The sequence below is a fragment of the Coloeus monedula genome (assembly GCF_965178545.1).
Source record: "Coloeus monedula genome assembly, chromosome: 4".
Taxonomy (NCBI): Eukaryota; Metazoa; Chordata; class Aves; order Passeriformes; family Corvidae; genus Coloeus; species Coloeus monedula.
The window spans coordinates 43,283,497-43,300,275 of NC_138784.1; the positions used below are offsets into that span (position 1 = coordinate 43,283,497).

At 39.6% G+C, this 16,779-nt stretch overlaps 2 protein-coding genes across 8 annotated transcripts in view; both read right to left on the reverse strand.

Annotated features, from left to right (window-relative positions):
- The window catches only part of TBK1 (TANK binding kinase 1), a 29,533-nt gene extending 19,691 nt beyond the window's left edge, over positions 1-9,842 (reverse strand). The window contains exons 1-6 of the mRNA XM_082279722.1: positions 9,809-9,842; positions 5,706-5,826; positions 3,859-3,999; positions 2,868-2,997; positions 2,115-2,296; positions 1,152-1,312 (exon numbers count right to left, since the gene is read on the reverse strand). Coding sequence (XP_082135848.1) covers positions 1,152-1,312; positions 2,115-2,296; positions 2,868-2,997; positions 3,859-3,999; positions 5,706-5,792 — 701 coding nt within the window. The 5' untranslated portion in view covers positions 5,793-5,826; positions 9,809-9,842. The remainder of the gene's footprint in view (positions 1-1,151; positions 1,313-2,114; positions 2,297-2,867; positions 2,998-3,858; positions 4,000-5,705; positions 5,827-9,808) is intronic.
- A 5,621-nt stretch (positions 9,843-15,463) lies between these two features.
- The window catches only part of XPOT (exportin for tRNA), a 28,683-nt gene continuing 27,367 nt past the window's right edge, over positions 15,464-16,779 (reverse strand). For all 7 annotated transcript variants that reach the window (XM_082279538.1, XM_082279536.1, XM_082279535.1 and 4 more), the window contains 2 exons: positions 16,521-16,577; positions 15,464-16,045 (listed from right to left, as the gene is read on the reverse strand). In XM_082279538.1, the coding sequence (XP_082135664.1) occupies positions 16,019-16,045; positions 16,521-16,577 (84 nt within the window). In that variant the 3' untranslated portion in view covers positions 15,464-16,018. The remainder of the gene's footprint in view (positions 16,046-16,520; positions 16,578-16,779) is intronic.

The window sequence follows — 16,779 nt, forward strand, 5'->3', positions numbered from 1 at the left end:
TTTAAAATGCAACACACAGAAAAACAAAATAGAATCAGACCAAGATGAAACAAGAATCAAATACAATCATCACATCACAGACACAACTTCTGTTTTCCGTTCAGAAGCCACCCCTGTTATCTTCAGCTGCAGTCCACAACTGTACTACTCAAATGTCAGTCTCATGGGTAGTGCACCCATTTCAAGACTGCTGGGGAAGACCACCATTTAAAGGACAACAAAAATTTGCAGCACTGAAAACCCATTTCAGAATACCGTAATTTTGCCCAAGTAGCCAAGTTATATACACGACACTGCAACAGACCAGCCTAGTGCCAGGCTGAAGAAAAGATGTGTGGAAAAACATCAGTATTTTGGGGAGCTTAATTCAGGTCCTTCTCAATTCAAATGCTTAATTCAGATTTTAAGGTGTCACACAGTAAAATCCCTGTTGAAGCAGAATGTTTCTACTGATTTTGGCTGGGATAGGTTAAGTTTCTTCATGGTAGTGTATGGTACCATGTTTTGTATTTGTGACCAAAACAGTGTTAATAACACAGGCATGTTTAGCCATTGCTGAGCAGTGCTTACACAGCATCACAGCCTCTTCTACTTTTCTACTGCCCCACCAGCAAGTAGGCTGGGGGCAGGCAAGAAGTTGGAAGGGGATACAGGAGGACAGCTGACCCAAGGAATATTCCATACCACACCATATTACTCAGCAACATAAGCTAAGGAGAAGGTGGGGAAGAATTTGCCAGGGTGGCATTTGGTCAGGGACTGACTGGGCATCAGTTGGCTGGTCATGAACAACTGGGCATTTTTCTGCATTACTTGTTTTTCTTGGTTTTGTTTCCCTTTGGGTTTAAGAGGCAAGGGTTGCTGTTTGTTGTGGGGCTTTTTTTTACTTATTAAACTGTCTTTAACTCAATCTATGAGTTTTTGCACATTCACCCTTCCAATTCTCTTCCCCATCCCACTACAGAGGACTGAGCGAACAACTGTGTTATGTTTAGCTGCCTACTGGGGCTATACCACAACAAATGAGTATTTTTCCTTAAATATTTTCACTGTTTTAAATTTTACTGTATGTGTGGAGGATTTCTTGGTAAAAAGCATTTAAAGGGCTGATGTGATTTACCAACATAAAATTCTCTTTCTAGATTACCTACATCACTTCCTTGTTTCTACGAGGTCCTTCGAAAGGTCGGAACGGCAAACTCCCTGTTGCAGCATGGTAAAAGGTGACCCCTATGCTCCACAGATCAACTGTTGCTCCGTACTTTTTCTGATGCTCTTTTCTCAAAACTGCTCGCTCATACATATCAGGATGCTAAAGAGGAAAAAAAAAGTTAGAATTGCTTTATGAAGCTTTATAAAGATAAAAACCCAATCTATCCTTCCACAGCAAGGTAATTTGTCAGTCTAAGCTTTCAGTTCTTTTAAAAAGCAAATCCTGCCTGTATCATAGAAGTTCCTTAAGCTATTCTAACAAATGTCACTATATTCCTAGGTGTGACAGTCACTTTTATTGAAAACTTTGCAAAAATATTTTAAAATTCAGCTGAAGAGTGACTACTAGTATAAAAGACCACTAAAGAAGAGAAGAAATTCAGTATTCCTCCAGGTGATTTTGAAATAACAGAAACCAAACTGAAAAAAGATCCATAGTAGAGGAGAGTATCAGTTATGATATACATGTGAGAAAACGTGTCAGGAAGAAAATCATGCTAAGGTGCTTGTCTTGATACTTCTCTACCTGCCTCTCTTTGGTTGGCCAAGGTTTCACATGAATCTTAACTGCACCTAACGTCATCCAAGTAGCTCAAACACAAACTAAAACCCATCTACAGAGATAAAGGCAAATATATTCATAACTAAAACATTGTTGTTCCTCCTTTCACACAAGGCAACAGTTGAAGTTGGACCTGGAAATTATTTCAAGGTTGATGTATTTTAGCAGAAAATGGCATGACCCAAGGTGAAAAAGCCCAACGGAAAGTTATAAAAACAATTATAATACAAAGGTTTAAATACTAATTCCCAACAACATGACCTTCACCTATTCAACTATAATCACAGAGGGCCTCAGGCTTCAAACATTGCTTCAATTAAATTAAATCATATGGGCTTACTAAATACTCTTCTGTGCCATAGAGAGAAACAAATTGTTCATCATCTTCAAGTTCTCTTGCTGCACCAAAATCTGTAAGTTTGTAAACAGACTGACCATCTTCACCTATAACACGCATTATATTTCCTGGTTTGATGTCACGGTGCACTATTCCATTCTCACGGAGATGATTCATCCCAGCCACTTCAATGGAAAAAATAAACACAGAATTCATGTATACATTGTGACACAGACTGGGCAAACACTGAATTGTAACTAGGAAGACATGCATATGTTCTCATTGGGAAATGGGAATGAGAAGGGACACTCAATTAACAAAAAGACCATGACCACAGATTGCTTTTTTTTTCTTTCCAAACAGCTAAATTACAGCATTTCCTGCTCTCAGTAACATCTTTCCCATAAAGCAATTTTTATAGCAGGTAAATTAGGAAGAAAATTTTATAGCAGGTAAACACAAGTGAATCATATTATTTTTCTATTTTACTCTTCTGAAATTATCACTAGAAGTCAGTTCAATGTGTGAAAAATAATCTTGAAATAAAAAAAATTACATCAATACTTTACACAGAAATGGCTTCTTAATGCTGCTACCTATACCAACATAGACACAAATAAAAGATGTGATTCCGTAAGACCATATTAATTTGTTCAATTAGTTGACAGTCATGTAAATTTGTCTCTTGCTGTTTCAAGATAAACAAAACAAGTATGAGTTTGTTTCAGTCAACAAATTAGACCAAAGTCTACATACCCACATCTCTCAAAACAATTAAGAACTCAGACTCCGGTAAACCAAAGGCATTAGACGGCTCCTCTAAAACTGTGTACAAACTCCCACATGGACAAAATTCCATAACTAGTACTTTGTGTCTAGTAGTTGTCTGAAAAAAAAAAAAAAAATCAAAAGAGATTAAGAATCTGACTGTTGTGACACCAATGTCAGAAATTATCAATAACCACAAGATCTTACAATCAAAAAAGAAAAGCAAAGTAAAATCTATAGCTATATCATAAATCCCATTCTGGTGATCTTCAAAAGAAGTACAGGTGGATTTTTAAACTGTTTCATGTATTCCAACTTGGAGAGGGAAAAATAATTGAGAAAGCCTCAAGTTCTAGGCACTAGCAGGTTGACAGAAGTATTGACAGGTGGACAAGTGAGAAACTACACACCATAAGTGCTGAGAGTACCGACTGTCCTTTACTCTTTACTCATCTCAGCATCTCGGTCATTTCACTTGATCAGTCTCAGTTTCAGTTCAGCTGCTGCAATTTACACTATTACACAGTTCTACTGTATAATAGTATCCTATGTCACCAATTTAGTTGGTAGCAAAGGAAAAGCATAAAATTGTCAGGATTACCAAAACACCTTCAACTATAAACAGTTCCATTATTCAACTATTAAATATTGATACATGTAGGTAGCTTAAAAATCCTAATTCAAGATAAAACTTAGGACAGAGGCTTCTCGAGATGAAGAATCATCAAACACAAACCTGTGCCTACACACTGAAGGTGTTTCATCTCCTGAAAGCAAGCATGTTCTTTCAACAGCAACAACGACAAAGAAGAAAGAAAACCAAAATATGGTGGTGGTTGGGTGGGAGTATTTGAATCATCATATATGATACCATTCTTTAAAAATGTAACTACATGTCCTATATTTATGGATAAAACAAAAAAACAGTAACTGCGATTACTTCCACGCATCTCAGATCACAACTACAACAATGCATTACCTCTTCCTCAATGGCAAACAATTTGACAATGTTCTTATGATTTAGTTTCTTCAATACTTCAAACTCTCGCATCTGAACATCCACAGGACGAAGGAAACTTATACTGTTAAATACTTTGACAGCATATAAATCCCCAGTTTTCTGTTGAAAACAAACAAACTACTCATCAAACAGAAGCAAAAGATTGTAAATGTACACATAGACATTATCCAAGAATTTTGAGATCTTCTGTTGTACATGTGAGCATACCCAGACTAGAAATATTTCAAAATAGTATTTTGCGCTAAGGTGGAAATAAAGGTTCTGCTAAAAAAATTTAATTGGTTTAATTTAATATAGACTAGAAGCAAACAGACTAGCAGAATGGAAACTCCTTAGGTCACAAAACCTAAGTGCTTTTGAAAAAAAGAACAGTTAGCATAAGAAAGTCTACACATTTAAAAATTACTCATAAACTTAGCAGAAAAATATTTTTTCAGCAAGTTACTTGCACTTATCAATGAGAGGCACGCACATACTTGGCTTGCTTAAATTAAAAGACAATTTCTGGTAGCTGAACGTTACTCTCTCTTTCTTTACTGTTCTGTTTATACTGATAAACCAGTATTTTGATTTTTCAAAGGCAGTTTCAAGCACTACATGCCACTCATGTAAAATCCTGAAGCAGTTCAAACCCACATAGTAAGTGTCAGAAGCACAATTACAAGCTTAATCACACTTGTACTCAAGTCAGACTAAGCCCCAGCTGGTAACTTCTGTCCTTTTCCCAGGGCAAAGCATCTCCCTGTACCCACTCTAGGAATAAGCTTGCACTAGCAGTTTGTGCTAGTGGTTATTTCTAAGGACACAGCCTTCCTGTGCTTTGACAAGGTGTGCTTTGCAGCAACACTCACATGCACTACTGGTGCCCAGGTAAGAGCTTTCTCCCACTGACAATGAGCTGCAGGTCACAGGCTCAGACTAGTGAGGGTGATGACAGGTGCAACCATGAAACTGGTTTACAGGGGAATCATTCTGTCTTGAAATTCACTCACCCAGAAAAGGACATTAACCACTAAATTATTGCTTACAGTTGTTTCACACTTAAACGTGGAACACAGAAACACTATAGCCTATAAATCACTTTGTACTGATTTCACACAGACTGTCATTACTGTAAGGGAACTTTAACAACTACACTTATCTTCACTTTGTGAGACATACTGTGAAATTCATAGGAATAGAATGACCTACACAAGTAAGGTCATCTCAACCCCTCACTCAGGTTGCAACACACACATACATCAATGTATCATTTACATGGCAAAAAAATTACTATTTTGCACTGATTACTCAAGGCACATCACCAAGAAGACATTTAAAAAGCACTGACTTATAGACAACAACTAACAACAGCTTCATCCACTACAATAAGAATATTTCATGCACAGAAATAATAAAAATCACCAAAACAGGTTTTAAAAGAACAGATAAAAAAAATTAAAAGACAATTTAATGAAGATATAAATCATAGGATTGTATAATAGAAACTGGTAGGTCATTTATTCCTATTCAAAGTCTTAAACAAGGTTTATTTTTTCCATAAAATTAAAGAAAAAGGAATGAAGAATTCATAACAGTTATTATTTTACAAGGAAAAATAATACAACATTACAACAAGTACAACATTACAACATTAAAATCAAATCCTTAGAAATCTAACTACAGAACTCTAATTCAATGGACAAATACTAAAAATTAAAAACTAAGCATGAACAATTACACAGATACATTTGCTTTAGGCCTAAATCTTGAACTTTTTTTGTTGATTTCAAGAAGCAACTTGCATATGAAAGTTCCTCACAAACCTTCTGTCGTCCCCGGAAAACATTTGCAGTAGCTCCCTGTCCTAGAATGTCAGACAACAGCCAGAGGTAATTTGAAGTGCTCTGCATCTTTGCTCTTTGATTAGACAGTTTTCTTTTTCACCTTAAAAACAGAAAGTTCAATACACTGAATTATAATGTAATAAAATACATGAAAGGGACTTATTTTAATTAGAAGGAAATATAAATGTCCAAACCCCAACTGTAACTCCAAAGACATGGAGAATTAAGGACAACCAAGTAGAGGAATAAGAGGTGAAGCCCAACAATCAAAACTAATGCCATTGACACAACACCTCTCTGCATTTAAGGTCTATATTCCCCAAACTTTGTGTGAAAAATCAACTGGAAAGGTGAAAGCTTTATAATCCCTTTAGTGTTGTACATGGTGCTTAAACGATAAAGTAACAAAATACATAGAAAAGAGTCAAAACCACGTGCACAAGATCTTCTAAAGGAAAGCAAGACCTGTAACTGAATTCCACTATTCTGTACATATCCCAAAGAACAGACATTTGAGATGATGGCAGATAAGTACACATATTTTAGATCACTTTGGCTCTGGAAGTTGCATTTCAGTAGAACTGTAAAGGAACTGGACTAACAACTCACAGAATGCTCCTTTTACATGAGCTCAAAAAAAAGTCACAATCAACGCAAGTATTTTCATTCACTTGCCAGATCCAGCAATTACTACTGAAAGAATTTAAGGGACATTTCTCTCATTTCTAAAATTTCATATGGGGTATGTCACATCTAGAGAGACAGCCTGGCTTTCCCATTCTTCCTGAAATATGAACTGTCAAATACCCAAATGTCTTCACAAATTCAAAAGGAAAAAAATTTTGATTAAATTAAAATCATTAACATAAAATAAAACATTAGAACTGCCAGATCTTCCTGTTTGCCAAAACAGCAGAGATGAAGGTGAATATGCTTAACTTTTTGGTTTAATTAACACACTGATTTTGCCATTAAACCTAGCAAAAGGCTCTAAAATCAAAGATGCAGCTTCCCAAACCTAAAGAATCTCAAAAGCAGAATAGCAACTGGACCAGGGGAAGCTCCTACAGTAGCTGTAGCTGTCTTTGCCCAGCTTGGCAGGGGACACTGCATGTTACTTGCACGTGATACTTGACAGGAAACTGCTGACTGATACTCAAAGAAAGAAGCCTTTCCTGTAACTATTGAAGAAGAGGCATGACAGAATTTCCTGTGTTTGTCACCAGAAGGTGACTGGCACCTTCTGAGAGCTCCCTGGTGCACAAGGTGACACAGGAGTCCCACAGTGCACACCGCAGGAGAGCGGACAAAGCCGCATGCCAGCCACCATTCCCCCACCCTGCCCCGGCAGGCAGGTGGAGCACACACCCGGGCACTGCTCCTGATCCTACCGTGCTGCACTGCAGGCACACGCGTTCTCATGACTCTGAGCACATTTCTCTGCGTGTAGTGACTGCAGATTGCACACTTTCATTTAGCTATTTGCTCATGTGAGATGTGAAGTTTCTTGCAAAGCTGTCCCAAAACATCTAGGCGATAACAAGTAGCATACAGAATGCAAAGACACAATGCAAAGACCTGACATTACTCTGCAACGAATTGAGAGTCATGCAGCAGTGCCATTTGCAAAATCTAGATAAAGTTCTTAATGCCTCTAGAAGGGACAAAAGGTTTTATGTCAAATCTAAACAACAACAACAACAACAATAAAACCTAACACCACATCCCCAACCTTTACAACTCTTGGTTGACTCTGACAAGACAATTTGCAAAAGTAGAATAAGATGACTTCTCCCACGGGGCAGTTACTGTAGATGCCAAAGAGCTATCTGTGATGCAGACATAGAAGGTAAGGAAGAGAGGATGCAAAGAAATAATGCACAGCCTGCTCTGCAAACCATCTGTAAAATTTTCAATTTAAAACATTCCTCATATAATTAAAACCCTGCTTGTAACAAGCCAGCTGGCACATTACCAGTAACCATGTATTTTGTGATTTACTTCAAAACAACATTCATTAGACTCATACCAAGACATAGAACCATAACAAATCCTTTCTAATCAGACAGAAAGTGCACAGAAATTCTTCATCGAAGTCTATTCAAATAAAAACAAAAATTAGTAGCCTATTGAGAAACTGAATTATTACCTTTCCCAAAACGATAAAGGCAGCTTATGTACAAGATCAGCTCTTTTTCTTTACCTTCTTACTTTATAATTAAGTATGCACAAAGGTCAGTGGATGAAAAAACAAAAGGACATGACTGCAACAGATGATCTTCAGTATCATTCAGTAGATATTAAGAAAAACCCCAAACCAGCAAGTCATTTAATGGATTCTCAAGGTCTGGGGTTTTTTCACTCTTAAAACTACAGATATAAATATATCAATAATAATCCCAGGGTACATATTAAGCAACAAAACAAAGTCAGTATTGCACTGTTACCCTTTTTTTGTTGAAAGAGTACGCTCTTTTTGGCAGTCTTCACTTTTTAGGTATGAAGTCTCATTCAGCTTTAACCTTCAAATTATAACAATTAGATCGAATAACATTAGGCCCCCTTTGATTTAATACTTTGCATTCTCTGACAAAGTCATAACTGATCTTTGCTAAATACTTAGCATGTCAAGTTTTCTTTTAATTTCTTCCACTATATTCCTAAATCAAGTCACTAAGGGTTTCCTATTAAAAAAAAAAAAAGCTCTAACTGTATGATTGATCCTGTCACTAGACTTAATGCTGAATTTTCTGTTTCTTCACATCACACTTACGGTCATTAAGCTTGGTATTAGATGAGTCAAAAGCTCCTCACATACATCTAAAGAACTCTCTCCAGCTAGCAGCTTGATTTATTGGCCCCCATGACTCATTAGCATTTCAGGGGCTTGAGGGCTGCTTTTTAGGTGTTTTCTATTTAATATTTTTCTGCTTCTGGTCACGCTACTACTTTTTTAACTTATTAGCAGAGGGGATTGTAATAAAAAAAGACTGCATTGCTAATGTGATTTTTTTAAAAACTCCCAATGCTTTGAAGCAGGAGTATTGACTGCTTCTAATTAATATGAAGGAGTTTTCTGTTACCTCAGGCACACGGGATAAGCACACAAAGCAGGTATGGCTCCCTTGTTGACAGCTGCAATGTACAACTCCACCAGGCAAGCAAGGACAGATGACTAAGTTAAAGTGATGGCTCTTTCTGTTTAAGGGCAAGATCCTACAGGCAACCAAAGCCAACAGGCAAGGTGCTGAGGCTCCAAATAAATGTTACTTACAGTCTGGTAACTATTAACACTTTACACTTCCCTGTATGCCCTCTCTCAAGGCTTAGAAAAGAAGCTTCCTCCCTTAAAGCTCCTGCTTTCTTCAGCTACAACCTCCTTACGGGAGTTTCTAGTCCAACAGCTAGCATCTGAATCAGGGAAATACCGTGCCCTTAGCCACACAAGGTGCTGCTTGAACCCTAAGGAAACTGCACATTTTTCCAAAGGCACACAAAACAAATGGCAAGCCTGGCTCCAGTGCTGCTCATCACCCCTACTCTCGGCATGTCCAGTCCGTAATGCAGGAAGAGGACTGGCCTGTCTGGGACTGCAGCTCCCGGAAACCAACGGAGAGCCACGGCCCTCTCTCAGAGTCGTGGGGTACGGCGGAAACATCCCCGGGGCTCATCCCCACAGCAGGACGAGATTCCCGAGGTAAAACTTTAACAACTCCTACAGCCACGAAGGTGACGCCGCTTACTGAGGGGCATTCACGGGGATATGTCACCGAGACCGGGGCAAAGGCCAGGCCCCGGGCACGTCGCCGACGCCACGGGCCGGCCGCGCCTCGTCCCTCCCGGGCTGCACGGCCGGGCCCGCCGCTACCTCGGGGCGCGCCGCCGCCGCCCGCGACCCGGCAGCTCCCGGGAAGGCCCCACCGCCGCCCCGGGAAACTGAAACCACCGCGCCCGGCGGCGGCCGCCTCCCCTCGGCACCAGCGCGGTGGCGGCAAGGGCAAGCAGCCGCCGCAGCCCACCTCGGCTCGGCCCTCCGCGGCCACCCCCGAACCCGCCCTGCCCGGCCCGGCAGCCCCACGCACCAGCCGCCTCCCGCCGGCCTGCCCAGCGCCCCGGCCGCTTCCGGCTTCCTGCCGCGGCGCGGGGAGGCGGAGCGGGCCAGGCACCGCCCGGGCGGCGCGGCCACCGCGCCCTTCCCGCCCGGCGGGGACGGAGGGGCAGCCGTGTGCGGTGGGGCCGAGGGAGCAGCGCCCGCTCCCGCGGCGGTGAACCGCGAGACAGGGGAACATCTGGGAAGCACGGGAAAGTGGGAGTCGGATGTTGTTCAAAAGTGGTCACTCCGGGTGTTTTCGCTGGCGCGATGTTCCCAATAGGCTCGGAGCGGTTCCGGGAGGGTGCCGTGGTGATTTTTTTGCTGCGTAATGGGTCCGGCGGAGGTTTCGCTTCCTCGGCTCCCCGAGACAGAGCTGCCTCTGTCCCTGCCCCGGGCCACTGGGCCCGAGCTGTGGGCCCCCCGTCTCCCCACGGCGGGCTCAGCGGATACCCGGGAGAAGTGTTTTCCTGCCCCGTGTGATTGCTCTCTGTTTCACCTTGTTTAAACCTCAGGAAATACTGGTAGTTCTCACATCCCTGATCCCGTTCAGTTGTTACTGATACGTTTTAAACCAAAGTTCCCGGCTGATTTATCCCTTGCTATGTGATTTTTTGTCTGCCCTGTAATGTTGCTGTTCCAATAAACGATCTTTATAAGAAAAATATTGATAATTTTATAATATATACATAATGTAATCTGATCATAGTTATAGCGGGAAAATAGTGAAAAGATTTTTTTTTTTTTTCATCCCACGGCGATCCCGGTTTTAATCCTCTATATTTCCTGTTTGGAGTTGCCATCTTCCCAGATCTTGGAAGCCTAGTGTCTTGAACTGACAGCAGCCTCTTGCTCCCAGGCTTTGTTTATTGTTATTATCTTACCTATCGGTCACATTTGTAATTTTTATCACAAGTTCAAACTTTCTCTGCTTCACTTGTTACAGGGCACTAAGCTTTTTCCAAAGTTCTCCTTAGTGAAACTGATAAATTGACTTTGATGCATTTATGGTCTTAATTTAAATGCTTAATTTATTTCCCCCATTTGTTGGCATCTGAACTTTGCTTTATAATGCTATATTGTAGAGGGAATAGTTCCCTACTACATTTCTGTTCTGTCCTTGCATCTTTCAAAACACTGCAGTGTTACATGGTTTATTTCTGTTACCCTTTCCTCTGTACCCAGCTTTGCAAGCCGTATTTTTCTATCAGGTGGATACCCATGAGCCAGCTTTGTCTTCTTCAGAAATACTCATCAGATTGTTAATAAGGATTTTAGCTAGGGCCCCCACAAAATCAGGAAAACGCCTGTGAACTTCTCTTTGTGAATCTGTATTTGCTTCCACTTTTGAATAAAATGAAACTGTTGGCTAAGTATGATGATGCTTTATAAAACTGGATGTTTTAAATTACAGTCTCATTCACAATGGATGAGGTCTCTGGTTCAGTCACCTGCTCAAAGCAGTGTCAGTGCTGACTTCAGACCAGGTTCCCCAGGACTTTGTTTATTTAATACCTAGAGTATCTCAGATGCAGTGTCATCCAGCCCCTGGGGCTGGCCACTGACTGCTCTCACTGCAGTTACCATCCATGTGCTTTCCCCCGTTCATGAAGCAATAAGAAAGATTCATACAGTTCACATGATCCAAACGGTTCATTTTTTTTGGGGTATGTCTGCAAGATAATCAGTGATCCTTATGCACCAAAGATCTTCTCTAACCTTTAAATGTTTAACAGCATGAATCAGAGGAAAATGTTATGCCCAATTTAAGAATAGGAAAAAACAGACACCAAAAAGGAAAGTGCCATTGCAGGTTTTTTCTAGATTTTTTTTACTTTGCTTGTTTCCATTTCTTTTCAACATAAAAGTAAAACTTTTGCTATTTCTCACCTCTCTGGTATTTGGATTCTCATTCATGTTCACAAATTCAGCAGTCTGTAGCTGTACACTGTTGGAACTCCAGCCTAACAGTATGTCTATGGGAATTGCAGCTAAAGCTGGCATGTTGCAAACAGTCTTCACACTTGTAGCTGTGAATGCCAGAATTCCAAAAGAAAAAATGCTAGGGAGACAAAAAAAAAAGTCAAGCTGAACATAGTTAATTAGAGCTAAAGGCACTAAAACAGGCAAAATACAGTATGTTCTTCTAATATTTTTCCTGGGACCCTCTGGGGAACCTAGCAAAAATGAGGTAAGAACAGGGGAGAGTGGAAATCGTACTAGATATTTGCCAAGAAAGAATGAACATCTGATTGAATTACTTAACTTTTAAAAATTTTGAGTGAGAAATTGCATTTTACCTACCTTACCAAAAGGACAACCACTAACTTTACCAGTAAGTGGGTGAGAACAGTAACACTTGAAACTCATAAGCAAGTTAATAATTGTTTTTCCTGTATTACAAATTCTCTAAAGAAAATCAAATATTTTGACCCATTTACGCTTGTAATCTATTCGCTTTCTGTATTTGATTTAAGTACTTATGGGGCATCACAGCTGAAGCAGAATAAGCAAAGCTGTTCAGCAGCCAACTTCACTTCTGCTGGAACTGCCTTTCATAGTTCCATTTTCTTCTGTAGTTTTGCAGAGGGAAGAGGTGCAATTCCATGATGTAAGACAGCTCTTTCCATCTTGCCACGAGAGAATTCATTCCAAATCTGTTTACAACATATACAGATTAATGTTCCCAAGCAAACCTCCTCACACTAATTATACTCTTCTTCTTGTTGCATAGATACAAAGCCATCTAGGAGAATTCAGTGGAATAGTTGCTTGCATTGACAAAAAAACCCGTTCTTAGATAAAAAACTCTTGCTCTGGAACCTGGTATTTCCTGCTTTTCTGAAATGCCTGGAATATTAAACAACCATTTTATGAAGGAAGAAAATTTCTTTGCCAAAAAGGTGGTCAAGCAGTGGAACAGGCTGCCCAGGGAAGTGGTTGAGTCTCCGTCCCTGGAAGTATTTAACAGAAGTGTTGGATATGGCACTTGGGGTCATGGTTGAGTGGTGGGATTGGCAGTGCTGGCTTAGTGGTTGGACTTGAAGGTCTTAGAGGTCCTTTCCAATCTAAATGATTCTGTGATTATCATACTGTATGTCTGTATAACTTGTGTAATTCACATCCCACACAGGTACCCAACCCCATAGCTAGTCAGAAACACTGTGTACAACCACCCAAGACAAATTACAGCCAAATACAACTGCCCATGCATCTGTCATGCCATGAACATGAGCAGCCAGTGAAGAACAGAAAGATACACTGGAGGAAGAAAACATTTCCTATTTACAAGAGGAAATTTGCGTTATACGCTAAAGGAGTTACCACATGATGATGATTTTAAACATCTTCAGTCTAGATCTAGGGGCATTTTGACCACAACAATGTTAAGTCATACAGGAAGGCTGCAGGTGTTGTGTTTGGTGCAGCCTTTAAATGCGATCATTAACCTTTGTCTGGAAAAGGATATTTTGTGATTGTCAACCTAAATGAGAGCACTCCTTGGAGAGATTATCTCTTAACTTCTTCCCCTTCTTCTACCCCACAAGAAATATCACAGTCAGAATATGCTGACTCGGAAGGGACCCATGAGGATCATTGGGTTGCAGCTCCTGGCCCTGCATAAGACCCTCCCTGAGAGTCATACCATGTGCTTGAGTAGTTTTCATATTATGTTCCAAGTATCTAAACATTGCCTGAAGAATCTAGTTCACACTCTTGATTATGTGGTGCATTACTAGATTTCTCTTTGGATGTAGGTCGTGAACTTCTTAGTTCAGATGCCAAGAAAGACCATGCACAGCAGGAATCCACTTCTTCGAAGTAAAATGTAGAAACCCAGCCATTGCCTTTCTAAACCTTGATTCTTTGCAAACATAGTTACTAGGTGCTGCCTACTCACCACATAACACAACTGTCATAAAGCAGCTGCAGACTTGCCATCTCTGCACCACTGAAGGAAATTACAAAAAAAAAAAAAAAACCAAAAAACAAAAAACCTGCTAGTAGCCAGAATCAGTAACTACATGTTAAGCTAAAGATACAGAAACTACCGCAGAGGTGCTGCTTTAGAGGTCAGGTTGCATAAGCCTGATTGAACAAAGCATACAAAAACAAAAAATCCTTTTTTAATTCTTCAGGCTGAACCAACTTACACTCTCTGAAGATCCAGACCACTCATCCTACAAGATACTCATTCAGTTACGGATGGGAGGGCAGGGTACAACTTTATAATAGAAGCAGGCTAATGGGTGCCACACGCGGCTTGCTCCTACACTTGGCGCTCTCTGCTTTATATCCATTCTCACCTGCCACCACCAAAGCAGGCAACACACTGTGAGGGAACACACTGTGAGGGGGAAGTGTTTCTGCTGCTTCAGCTTCCTGGATAGCTGATTATGGGCATAGATGAGCTCCAGACTTGGCACAAAGGGACATGTGGGATGGATGAAGGATAGTGGGATTGAGGAAGGAAAAGGGTCTCTTTTGGCAGTGGCCAGTTTAAAGAATTTGCTCATAAGGCTCTAATTTAATAATAGCTAAATCATCCTTTTAGCAGTAAAACCCTAAATCATATATAAAAACTAAGAGTTACTCCATTACACTGTGACTTAAACCCAAAAAGCTTTGCTAAAGATGGAAGCTTTATTGTTCGCTTCATAATCTGCCTAGTGGAAGCTCTTCCCTCTGTGTGGTAAAACTTCCATAAGGAAGGAGGCCAAGCCTGACACAGAAGACTGGAAGCAAATGCTCAGCCACTGAGCAGTGTCAGGGGTGCAGCCTTTGTGCTGGGGAGGTGCAGGAGAATGGCAACACCGGGAAAGCACGAAGTCAGAGAGGGAAGGTTTCTAGTACAATGGGAGAAAATGAAATGGAGCATTGGTATGGCAGCAAAGGGAGGGAAACAGGACTGTGAAACTAGGAAATATGAAAAGCACCACAAGCACTCATTCTGTGATACAACTAATCAAATAACAAGAAACTTTTGATTAAGCACATATAAATAAGGAACAAAATCTTACAGAAGTGATACTGTCCTATTGAAGGTAGTAAAGGTATTTTCTTCCCTCACTGAAAAATGAAAATGGCAGTATCTTCAAAACATCACCACACTCTGATTCCAGATGCTGCTTCTGACCCACCTTCCCATCTATTTTCCAATTAAAGTGAATGAGGAACACAGCACCACAGAGTCTAGGAAAAATGCTCATCCGATTATCCTAGAGGTAAGTCAGCTTTTTACTATGGACATCAGTTCATGAGGAAAGGATTATAAATCCCATGCATGGCAAGACTCGAACTTTCCTCTGCCCCTATGAAATAGTTACAAAAACTTGTCATTTTAGAGAATTAAAAAAATAAAACTAGCAGCATTCTACTAAAAATCACTGTATAGACCACTGACGCTACTGAAATATTGCAGTGAATGCAATTCTTTCTTTCTGCCAGCATCTTCCACATGCAAGGGAGCAACACAATTTATTATCTAAGCATCAGAGAAATTGCCAGGTTCTACTCAAATATAACAGCTAGTAGGTTCAAGAATGCTGTAGCTTCTAAAGATTCAGCCAAAATGATTCAGAGAGACTTACACATTTCACTGGATAAAATTTTATTGTTTTTATAAAAAAAAGATAGAACCAGATGCTACTTTTAAATGAAATCATTTATTACACCAATCTGTTTTATAGGAGGTATATATATATATTTTATCATTAAGACAACTTCAATAAAATGACTATCTACAAGAAGGACTTTGATTGCTTTATTTTCATGTCACCATACAGGAACAAATGAATTTTGTGTCTTATTAAAACATTTTACTCCGTATCAAAAATGTACACATTTTAATAACCATTGCTATGGTCTGAAGGTATTTTTACATTTAATTCATTTAATTTAAAAAATAAGTTTAATTTCATTGCTGTATGTGTTACAGTGTAAGCTTAAATCATCCTATACATAATAAAAGTTTGTGTATACAGATAATTTTTCATGTTGTCACATACCTTCATGTCTGAGACACAGGTGGGGAATTTGCATTTCTTTTTTGCAGAAGGTTAAAGTACATACTGATGTGAGCACAAAGCAACATTTCTTAAAAACAAAACCAGTTTGAATGGCACAAGAGTTAGCGTTTTTATAAATTAACAACCAGAGTTCTGCTTTATGGAAACAGGTACATGAGATTCCAGTACTTTCCTTAGGGCTTGGCTCGCTGGAAAAATACCTGTGAAGAATTATTTTTAAAAAATTAAAACAAAGGAAATATAAGACATGGAATGCTTGAGGTATAACAGAATTAGTTTGAAAGAGCTAACTTTTGGGTTTAACATACGGGTTAACACATTAAGTTTAGGGATGCGACATGCTATTTGGTTACACTCACACCCTCAAAAATGGTGCATTCTGACATTCTCTACAATTAGGCACCACATTTTTGCTTTTTCAGATATTAAACAAAAGCCACAAGAGTATCAAACTACTGAGACAGCAAGCTGCTAAGAATGAGTGACAATTTTGTAGATTTATTGCTGTTTGCTCTGTCTTTCCAATTAACTGCTTTACTACTTGGAGATTCCCAATAGCTAAAAACTGCTAAATAATTCAGTATTTTGATTTTACTTCAAGTCACTACTATGACTGAATTGTATGGTAAAGTTCAAATGGAACTAAAAGCTATTCAAAGAAAAAAACCTTTATACCTTTAAGTAATTTTTAAAAACTTTAGCATCAGGCTGCTGAAGTGCTTGACAGAACTCCTGTGAGAACAAAGAAATACAAAGTAAGTAACTGAAGCAATAAAACAACCTGAGATATATTCATATGCAAAGCCATTGATGTTAACTTCTGTTTTCCCTAATGTACAACCGAAGAAAAGTGCGTTATGGAAAAAAACTTGTAGAAGGCTGTGACAGCCCAAGTGCATTCTAGGGTGAAAAGCAATTTGTTTGGTTGGGTTTT